Genomic DNA, 12,005 nt, shown 5'->3' with positions numbered 1-12,005 from the left:
AGGCTGAGTGCTGAGTGCCTCACTTCCTGAATGGGAGCTTCTGCTGAAATAGCCCGCCTTCTCCACAATTCTGTATTGTATCTACGGGTGCTTTAAATTTATGAGTCACTGTACTGCAAAGAGCCATAGCCAGGTCTGATTAAAACTCCATGTCACTCGGAGGTCTTGGAGGAGATTTTGAGATAACTGAAGTAAGTGGATGAGATTCTGAAGCGGGGTCCTTCAGGAAAGACAGGAAGGTATTCCAAACACATGTATGTATGGAGAGAAGGGTTGTGTGTGCATGTTGAGGAGTCAATGATTTGCATATGGCAAGTCCTGTTAGGAGCACTATGTGCCAGACCCAAGTAATCAATCATGACTGATCTAAAACTTTGCCAGATACTGGTTCCCTAAACTCCCTTGCAACTCTGGGTGACCAAATAACCAGTTCTGGCCAATGAGAGCTAAGGAAAGGTGGGTTAGTGGTTTTGAAAGGAATTTTGCTTCTGGCGGAGAGCTCCTAGCACTGGTCCTTTCCTCTTCTTCTTGCCTTGAAAGCAGACATGACATGTGAAGTTATAGGCATGAGGCCATAACCATGAGGGCATAAGAAAGAAAGGTAAAGATCGTATTATGTGTTGAATCGGTCCCCCAGAAAGATATGCTGGAGTCCTAACCCCTAGTAGCTCAGAATACGACCTTATTTTTGAGATAGATCTTGACAGAGGTAACCAAGTTCAAATGAGGTCATCTAGGGTAGGTTCTACTCTGACCTTATAAAGTGTCCTCATATTTCTGTCCCTGCGTCCTTATAAATAGGAGAACTGTGGACACAGAGACAGATACACACACATGGAAAAGGCCCTAGGAAGATGGAGGCAGAGATTAGCGTGACACAGTAGGAGCCAATGAGCAGCAGAGGCTGGCAGAAACCACAGGTGTGGACAAAGGCCTGGAACAGCTTCCCCCTCCAGCCTCAGAAGGAACCAGCCCTGCTGACACCTGACCTTGGACTTCCAACCTTCAGAACTGCCAGACAGCACATTTCTGTTGTTTAAACCACCGAGTTTGTGGTGCTTTGTTACAGGAGCTCTAGGAACAGATGACGAAACTGAAAATCAGAAACAGTCTGGCCCGTGATAGTAATTTTACGCCAATGAAAAGCCTTAGGGCCACCTCCCTCCTGACTTCTTATGTGAGAAACAAAATAAAACCTTTCGGCTCAGGCTATTGTTCGTTTCGTATTGTATTCTGTTACTAGTATCTAGTACGTTCTGATAAAATGGTGGTTTTCAACCAGTCAAGACTGATTAAAGACAAATCGGATTTTTGAAAGATCCGGGTAGGAGAGAATCCAAGAGAAAAATCCTAGGGCAGTGATGCAGAGGTCATATTTAGGGAAGACAGGCAGACCAGGGAAGACAGTTGGACCATTATCTAAGAAGGAGAAATAATGGATCAGGCAGAAAGGTACTGGAGTCAGATCCTGAAGAGCTTTAAATAATATGCTAACGAGGTTTTTCTACTGTCAAGAGGCAATACTGGGGGTTTACAAGTAGGGGAATAAAAGAATCAGAATGAACTTTAGCAAAAGTAAGCAGTATGTACTCAAAGAGTGAGAACACAGAGACAGAAAGATTCACTAGGATCCTGTACTAATATAAAAGATAGCAGTGCTTATTTAAAAGAATAGAGCAGAAAGTGGAAAAGACGGAGTCAGCATGAGATACTGAAGAGACTGGACCGGACTGGTAGCATGGAGGGTGCAAGGTGGTGAAATGACTCCATGTTAGTCCTGAGTGTTGACAGAATGGTAATCAAGCACACTGGGTAACCTCGGAAACTCTAAAAATAGTGACATCTGAATTCCACTCCTAGAGAATCTTATTTAATTGATTAAGAACCACTGGGGAGATTCGTGTGGAATGGATGTCAGGGGCACACAGTGAAGGTCATACCTGCTAACTGGAGAAGCAATACTCAGTTGACATTATCCAATTTGCCCCATTTTACATTCACACTTTCATATCTGCATTCACTCAGTTACTACTTTCTGTCTACTAGGCACTGTTAGCACAGGACTATAATATTGATAAAGAGATCTGTCTGCCCTCAGAGCATTTACAATCATTAACAAATGCAATTTTTGGTTTAAAGATGGCTCTATATCTACTTGCTAGTGGTTTTGATTCATGTCGGAACAAAAAGTTAATATATATAAATAAATAGAGAAAAGGTCTTATAGGATAATAAAAATGAATGAAGTAAACTATTTAAAGGAAAGATTATGATATTGTAACCTATAAAATAAATACTCCAGAAAATAATAATCTGTATAAATAATATTTTATATCATACAGATTACATTTTGTATTAATAATCTATATAAAATAAACTATAGATGAACAATAATTTGTTTTACATTGGTTAAGGAAGGGATTTAAAATCTAGGATCTAATGCATCCTAATATGATTGCTTGCCAGAAAAAATCCATTCAATCATGAATCCATGTCTTTCCATATCTTATGGCCTTTTTCTTCAAGTTCAACCAATTTCCCAGGAGACACGGTACTGACCCAAAATATATATGTATTGAAGCTCTTCTGATAAAGATGTACTTAGAAACGGAACTAGCACCTAGAAATTCACCCAATAATTTACCAACGTTAAAGCTCAATTTTTAATTTTTGGAATTACTTAGTAAATGAGACTCTCCCTTTTGTTGCCAAATGAAAATACGTTCGGGTTCCTTCACGTCTCTTGCTGGGCAGGAGCAGAAAGCAGAGAAGTAATGAGTTAAGTAGTCACTTTGTGTTTTAGTGCTTTGGAAAGAGTAGGGAGGAAGACAGGAAGGGTAGGAGGAGAGCTTGATGCTACTTAATGTAATGAAAACTTAGCATTTCAAATTCTGTCGCAAGGAAAAGAATGATTGTATTCAAAAACCTTTATTTACATTTCTGCCACAGGTTGAAATTGTTCCTGCACAACTGTCAATGTCAGTGGTATAAGAAGTGCAGATTAAACCACCTTTACTAGCAACAGCTACCAGTTTTCCAAAAGAAAGATGGAGAATACCCCAAGATTATACAAATCAGTGCGTACTCACTCATGGTGATGTGAATCTGGGGAAAAGTGAACCATTCTCTTGTTACTGACAGGGCCCGGGGTGCCCACCTGAAAGGAGAGTGGAAACAAAAAATAAATCACGGATGAGTTTCTTAAAAAAAAAAAAAAAAAAAAAAAAGAAAAAAAAAATCCCATGAATAATAAAGGGACGTTTCCGTTTGAGGACTTCCACTCTAAAATGGAGAATAAAATATTAATTCTCAAAAGCTAAACCACATTGCATGGGCCAAAAGTGTAATTTCATGCTGGGTAAGAAGGGCCTCTTGTTTTGGTTTACTGTATAGTTCTTCTACTAGAATTAAGACTATTTAAAAAGTACTTTTATAATAAAAAAAAATGTTAAGAACTAGACCGCTGACGCTTGTTTCCAAATACTGCTCAATTATGCATATATTTCATCATACACACAAAAAAAGAGGTTCGCTTAATTAGTGTCGAGCAAGTGATATTACCCAAAACCAACGGATTTGTGGTTAATTCCTAAATATAATGCACACATTTAAATGCATGCAAGAACTTGAATCAAGGAAGTAGTCGCTAGTCCTTTTCATAGTTTTCCCATAAAGTTAGGGATAATCTACATATTTGCGCAGAACAAAATATAATTTCACCTAAAAGAACAACATTTTATTCCTTTATTTCTAAACAAAATTAAAAGTCTGATAGTCAAAGTTTCAAAAAAAATTTTCATAATCTAAGCTACTCTCATTAAAAAAATTCACACCTTGTATTTTATAGAGGGTTTTCAAAGGCAAACGCAAGCAGCGCCATGCAAGCAAGAATGAATCTACAATCACAATCAACGAGGCATATCTTACAACGAAAGGTCATAACTTATGCTCTATCATCATAATAATAAAAAAACCCGCATAATTATAAACGTGTCACTTAAAGTATACCACCAAAGAAAGCACGATGAGGCAGAAAAACACCTATGAAAAAAGCCTAACATTTCCAAACATGTGTTTGTTCTTTTCTCACTCGGGTAACGAGGATGCCAGCATACCCTCTGAAATTCCAAGAAATGCAAATACTGCACATGTGCACAGATGATGACATTAATAACCCTATGGTTTGGGCACCACAGGTAAACATGTGGCTCAACTCCAGGACTACATCCTGCATTCATCTCAAAATGAGGTTTTCATGCTATTCCAGTGGGTATCCCAGGAATACAGTAATCCATTTTCTACACTGTGGCTATGAGAAAAGCCGACTGTGCCTATGTCATGCTTTGTTAGAGGTTCATGATCACATTATCTCATGGTGGACCTGACACTTTTATTCAGTTTACAGTATGTTCTATGTACAGGCAACTTATTTCCTTTGCCAGGGCTGCTGACAACCTTTTCCACACTATATTAATCTTGTTTACTGACTTTATCTTGGTACAAATATCAGAAAACTGAACTTTTTATCTCAGAGAAAGAATAAACAACGTGTTGACAGAAGCAGAAGCTATTTTCAGGGCTAAAATTGCTTGTTTACCTGAAGCTATACTTATGGAAAAATGTTTAAGTCTTGCTCTGGCTTGAAATACATAATCTGAAATTTAATAAATGAAGAAATTTCACATACCCCCATGTGATAAATTGCCTGATGAAAACAATGCAACTGAATACAATAAAACCGAATTTGTAACTAATTTATCCCACAATACAAATGTAAGCTTTCAATCTAGTCAGAAATAATCACACTGTGTATTTCTCAGAAATCATAGATGTATAAACTATAAGCTCAATTCAATTGCTGCAAATAACTCTCAAAAGGTTTACAGTACCAAATGTAGATATTTAAGTGACTTTCCATCTTTACATAGGACATGGTCCTTTTTTAAAAAAATAAAAGAGGTGAATACCCTTTCCTGTTATTTCAAGTCCATTTTTGTTTTACTTGGGAAGATATGACAACAGCCATAATTTAGAATTTTTTCTTATTGAAATTATACAACACTGAGGTCGACACATGATGATCTTCTCAGGGTTAATATCACTAGTCTGTGTCAGGAGTGAAATGTCTTTACTATGGAGACCTTTGCGACTTTGGGACTAGACACCCATTTTGAAAATCTGAGAGTAAGATCCTCATACAGAATTCACCCCGTGGAAAACAGTGCTCTACTAAAGTTTCCGTGTATTTTAAATTTGGAAGCATGTATTTAATATGATTGATTATTAGTAGATACTTCAATGTTATAAAATATCAAGAAATATTCTTGCAAAATTCTTTCTAAAACTACAATTTAGGGTTAGATAGGAATCTTCATAAAAATAAATGAAGCAGTTTTAAACATCACAGCAAAGTAATAGCTTCTACTAAACAAGTATGGCAATTACATTGTTTTATTTTCCAAAAAAATATGGCTTCCAGTTATTACAGAAATGTCTTAGAAAGAAATAACAAATTAAAAAAAAAAGCAAAAACATCTCCTTAGATATCAATAAAATATTCACATAGTAAAGTTTTTCTGTTAGGAAAAGTAGATTTTATTCCACAAGATTAGAGCGGGAGCAGGTATTCTGTTCTTCATGAGAAACAGTATTTCCACATTGTTAAGACTCTGTTAAGACTCCGGAGATATATATGTAATTGGGTACTAACTACTGATGACAATCGTAGACATCACACTTTATGTCCAGAATTCTTAAGATTCACGTTTAAATATTGTTATATCAATAGTGACTACAGTCCTAAGTAAGGTAGGTATATTTCTTCTCATTGACTATGTTTATTACTGAAGTTATTAAACAAACAAAAAAGACAACTCGAAGCTAGAAAGGAATGGATGGTCTCTAGATAACAAAGCAGTTGTCAACTTCTGGCCATTTTGGATTGTGAAATAAACTATAATGCTAAAAGACCACATGGGTTTAGTTTTTGCTATTGTTATTTACTATTACCAACCTCAGAAAATAGGAATGTAATAATGGCAGATGAAAACTGAGTAACGGTTGTACAAGGAAGTACCACTGTCAGTAAGGTCAGTAAGTAAGACTATGTGGGAAATTTAGCTGTATGACATCAGTGACAAAACTCCTCTCACTTTCATTAGCCACATTAAAATGGTTTCTTATTCTTTCTATCACTGATTTATTAATGCCAATTTCATAACTGTCCTCAAAAGGTAAAACACCACGCTTGTTTTTACATCTCATTTTCATTTTGTTGTGAACAAATCTGCCACATTCCATCCTGTTCTTCTACAATTAGATAACTGAATCAATTACTTCCCAAATCGGGTAAACGTATCTGAGACACAACGGTCTTACAGGATTCATGAAAAGCCTGTCCAACGTGGGATGACACCCCTACTCATATTCTCAAGGATCAAGATTCCTTCTGTAAATGAAGTGTTATGTCCCCAGGAAGTACAAGAGGCCATCATTCTTTCTTCTCTCCCTCTAACACAGTCCTTCTCCTTCAACTTTGCTCTTATTTGCAATTACATTTTGTTTGCTTTCCAAATGCTATTCTGCTTCAGTGCCCACATTGATAAATACTTAGGGTGGCAGGATGCCATTCGAAAGAAGGCCTTTCGATTTTGTGAGGACTGGTCAATCAAATCCACCGGGCCTCCAGGCTCCAGGGCGATGTTGCCTGAGCCTTCCTGCCCGCGTGTCAAGACTCGGAAGTTTTCTGCTTCTCTAAGGACCAGTAATAATTTGACTCAACTTCTCTGAAGAGAGAAAGAAGCCCCTAAACTTTACCAGGCTCGGCATGAAGGCCCCCTGCTATGTTCAACACATGTGTCAGTCAAATATATGTGACAGATAATAAGGAACACAACTCAGCAAACCAAGGCTTAACAATAGGGCTTTCAGGCCTGAGGGTAGGAAGTAAGGGAAGCAGAGCAGAGATGGAAGGAAATGTATTAGGCTTGCTAGTCTACGCATTTATCTTCATTCAAAAACAATCTTAAGAAATAATACCCTACATGTTTTGCAGTAACTGATTTCGATTAATTAGCTGTTAAAATGAATGTACAAACTGTACATCTTTTGACCCCATACGGCAAAATAAACAAAACGGCTCTCCAAAAGTATTTCAAATGAGTTTTATATCAAGTGTTCTAAAAAGTCCTGTTACAAGATAGGTGGAGAATGAATAAAATATTTCATTGTGTCCTCTATTCTCATATATAATATTACAGAATGGTCACAATTCACAAAGGCACAATCTACTTGGGGATGGAAAACATTCAAGGAAATAACACTAGAATTACTTCGACAACAACGTACAAAAAAATAAAAATTACTTTAGAATCACTTGTAAAGCAATACAAAGAAGGACAATTCAGGTAGTATAAATGGATATCATTTATAAGATTAAAGGGAAACAAAGTAGTTATCTGATTTATCAGGAAGAAGGGGAAAAAAATCACCTGTGAGAAGGGAGTTGTATGCAATTATCTCTCCCTGCTCCAATCCATCTTACCAACTTGCCAAATTCAACTTTCTAACTCGCTGCTTTTCACATGTCACTTTTCTCATTCCAGAGCTATCCATAGCTCTATGCTGAAAGTAAAATTAAAACTAATGAAAAATGCATTCAAAGCCCTCTCTAATCCGATCCTTATTTTCCAGCGTGATCCTTCCTTATGAGTAACTGACTTCTTCCCTTGTCAGCACCCAAAACTGCTCTACTTGATATAATTCAACAAATGTTTACTAGTTAACTACTCTGTATGTAAAATTATGCTTATATTTGCTATAAGTGCTATATGGTTCCCATTCCATTGGATGATTTTAGTTCTCTGTCACACTGAATATAATCTTTTTGATGTCATGATAAAGTCCTGAGTTTAAGGAACCCTTTTGATTCCAGGGTGTTTTTGTTTGTTTGTTTGTTTGTTTGTTTGTTTGTTTGTTTTGTGTGTTTTAAAGAATAAAACATCAGCAAGTAATTCATGTGCTAATTCACATTTTACCTTCATTTGCCTCGATTTATATAAAGTAAAATGTGTATTTATACAGTAGACTAGCAAAAATCCTCTTTATGGCTATAAGACACTAAAAAATAGTAGGTGCGTGTGGAACACCTCATGTGTGCTTGGTGACGTGTTGGATATGAGGTTGAGGTCACTATAAGTCTTCACCCGTCAGAAGTTTTAGCTTTAGACAATGTCCTCCTAGAAGGAACACTCAGTAGGGAAGATGGTCCATTTCTGAGGACAACTGAATTAGCTGAGATTTCAAAAAGTGTTGTACTAAATTACTAAATTCATACACTATAACTTGATTTTCCAACTAAGAAAATGCCTTTGGAATTTTATAAAGTGTAGTTACATTACAGAAATGTGTGCCAGGTTTTCATTTTAAAATTTACCAATATTCACAATCAAAGCTTCCTCTTATCAGTGGATCTCACACTGGATCTATGTGTCATCTACCCCTCATAGCCTTCACGTCACCTGAATTATATTGTAGTGTATATAACAGTGATTTTACCTCGTCATCAAGGTATTGTTCCATTATATTTTTAGCAATTTTTAATCCTTCTTGGAAGGATGTAAACGTGAATAAATGAACAAAGAAAGTGTGATAATGACCACCATGGCACATCAAGAATTACTATCATCGTTAGTAATGAAAACGACACGCCTAAGCTTTATAGCACTTGCCTGCTTATAAGTGTTTTCACGGGCAAGGTGGATGAGTAAATAAGCATCATTATTCTCAAATGTCAGATGAGGGCACATGCCCCAGATCACCAAGATTAAACAGAGCTAGATCTGAACCTAAATTGTCCTATTCCCAACCTATTACTTTTTCTCTTCCGGGACTACACAAAGGAGACAATACACCAAAACAAGTGTTTTCTGTATTTGGGGATTTGCTGTAGGAGATGCTTGCCTGAATCTAGAATATACTCTCAGAAAATCTTCAGCCAAGAATTATACCTCCAAGGATGATACTCTGGTCCTTACTTGTAAGTTCAGAGTAATCTATGTGGCTATTTTAAGTATAGGCAAGAAGCATGGTAGTCCAAACAGGGAGGTTAGCATATGGTATGTATTTGCTAACGGGAATAAGAAACAGTTCTACTACCAGTCATTACAGCCAAAGTAGTAAAAAATTTTTATTTATTTATTTATTTATTTATTTATTTATTTATTTTTTAAACATTTATTCATTTTTGAGAGATAGAGACAGAGCATGAGTGAGGAAGGGGCAGAGAGAGGGAGACACAGAATCTGAAGCACGCTTCAGGCACCGAGCTGTCAGCAGAGAGCCCGATGCGGGGCTTGAACTCAGGATCTGTGAGATCGTGACCCGAGCTGAAGCCGGACGCTCAACCAACTGAGCCACCCAGGAGCCCCAAGTAGTAAGAAATTTAAAAACTATACTAAAGAGGGATAAGCACTCCATGATGAGAATATGCTTAGGAACTTGGAAAATCAGGGAACGTGGACCATTTTTTTTTCCCCTTCAAAAGTAGGTATCAATGTAAATGTGAGATTACACCTTCAAACCAAAAAGGTTTTATAAAGAATCAAAAAACCACAGGAAATAAAGCACAGAGAAGCACAAGGCTTTCCTTTCAATTGCGGATTAGCCTTCCTAGCGGGAATCCTATGTGTCAAAGGGAAGATGCTAACCTTTCAGCTGCCAGCATCACGTGAAGTAGTGAATGAAGACAGGCTTCAGATAATCTGGAAGTAATCTCAGCATATGTTCAAGTCATAGTAGCACATAGATTTCTCTAAAAGAACTGTCAAAATGTGAATTATACTAAATTGATGAAGGTTTAGAAATATACATACATATGTATATGTACATATATGACATTAGCAATTGTTACATTTTTAATCTCAAACTAAACATCATAATTATTTGAAATCCTTAAAGTTTTTTTCCCTCGTTAAAATAAGTCAGCATTAATAATTAAGAATTTAGAAGGATTGGCCTATTAGAATAATAATACTTCTAATTATTAAGTGCAAAAATTCTCATTCTGGTAAGCACTAATAATGAACGATCTAAATACTTTAATACAAAAGATTAATCACTACGTAATTAAAAAACAAATAGAGCAACAACTTTTTTTCATACTGCTCCACAGTAATTTTTTTTTTTTTTGAGTAAGAAACTAAAAATTAACCAGCTCAGAATGATGGCAAATAGTGATTAAAGAGGGAGTTTTGCTTTGCCGTCCAGTTTAGTCGCAAGCTGTGAGTGGCCTCTGCTGGCTGACCAAAGGCTTCCTAAATCATTCATTTACGATGCCTGCACTGGTATGGGCTTCAGAAAATAAGGATGTGCCCACATATGTTTATACAAAATCCTCCGTGTGTAAAGACCTGCCTTTTGTAAAAGTGAATGCCAAATAATAAACAAAATGTGCATAAGATGATGTAAGAAAACTTTATAATTTCATCCAAATTCAACATAACTTAGATTATGCTTAAAATCTATTACATCTTCTAAAATTTTAGCTTATATACCATGACAGCATATGGATTATCTTATTCAATTTATATCACACAATCATATCCACATTTAAAAGTACATATTTTCTTGAGGTTCATTTGCATACACCCACATATACACCCAAACTTTTTCTCAAAATTAAGTGTCTATTTACGGAGTTTTCAGGGAAATATAATGAAAGACTGAATGAAAAATCCTTTAAAGAATTACATTTTAAAAAGGGCATTAACGCATTTTATATAATGGTTTATGCAGATACTGTCCTGGAAATTCAGTAAAGCAAAGCAATTTTAAAGATTTCTATATTATTGCACCTATGTTTGGGTAGAAGTAATTTTATATTCAAAACTTAAAATTGCAGTCAAGAAGTTGAAACATTACTACTATCAGGTAATATTAATTTAGTAATCATAAGAGAAGAAAAAAATGTTACCAGGTCTGCTCAGTACCTTTCTATCACTGAAAATCTTCTGTGCACGACAGAATTTATGATTTTTTATCTATTTAAACATACAATTATATAGGATTCACTTCATCCTCTACCCAGTCTATCCACTTAAAATATACCCCATTAAGCATTATTATCAAATATGCCTAATGATGTCAAAAGGTGACTACATTTATTTTTAAAAAGTTACTGTTCTCACATGTGACACTATTTCAGTATATTTCAACTCTCATTTCAGAATTCAGTCCCATTATCTTGCCTGCTCAAAATTGTTCACAGGGTTAGCCAGCTGACATATAAGATAACCTCCATCTCACTAGACACCGCTGGGATACGACACACTGACCTACAGTGAGCCCTTATTATTAGCCTGAAATATATAGCGCGTAACGTAGCTCCTGCCAGGGAATTTGTTTATAAAAATCCTTTTATTTCTCTGGACATTCAAAATGCTTTTAAAAGTAATGTTCAACTGTTTAAAGGAATTTCAGACAATGAATAAAAATTCTAATGGGTGCTTTGAAGTCTCTTCTCCTGTCTCCCACTATTCTGCAGAAGTGAAAAAAAAAAAAAAAAGGAGTCACGTATACAGAAAATAGAAGCTAGGAAATGTTTTCTTGTTGGAGCTTAGCATACAAAGAGTCTATTATATGAAGGCTAGAACCTACAAAAGAAAAGGATACTCAATAGTTCTCATTCCTAACGAGAATTACAACATACTGAAAAGCTGGGTACATGTGAATTTTTTTTTTTTTTTTTTTGTAGTTAGAGGAGGTCAGGAGGTAACAGCAGTAAAGATAATTATGACATTCAGCCAACCAACATATTTGATAACATAAAAAAATATTAAGATGGCTTTTTGTATGAAAAATTCTATCATGTGCATTAAAAAATGTACTTTAAGAATACAGGCAGACTAGGAGAAATCTTGAGTGCTTAGTTTTAAGTTGCTTAAACTATACTTAAAACACTTGATTCACATTTCAGTTAAAACTAATATTATTCTTTCTACATTAAT

The 12,005-nt window shown here is 35.8% G+C and overlaps 1 protein-coding gene across 2 annotated transcripts in view; it reads right to left on the bottom strand.

Moving 5' to 3' along the window:
* GPATCH2 (G-patch domain containing 2) overlaps window positions 1-12,005 on the bottom strand; it is a 177,641-nt gene that overhangs the window by 66,321 nt on the left and 99,315 nt on the right. For both annotated transcript variants that reach the window (XM_086693314.1, XM_086693315.1), the window contains exon 6: window positions 3,090-3,157. In XM_086693314.1, the coding sequence (XP_086549440.1) occupies window positions 3,090-3,157 (68 nt within the window). The remainder of the gene's footprint in view (window positions 1-3,089; window positions 3,158-12,005) is intronic.

The sequence above is a fragment of the Puma concolor genome, chromosome E4 (assembly GCF_028749965.1).
Source record: "Puma concolor isolate L17-30 chromosome E4, mPumCon1.1.hap2, whole genome shotgun sequence".
Classification (NCBI taxonomy): domain Eukaryota; kingdom Metazoa; phylum Chordata; class Mammalia; order Carnivora; family Felidae; genus Puma; species Puma concolor.
This window is presented reverse-complemented; position numbering and strand designations above follow the sequence as displayed.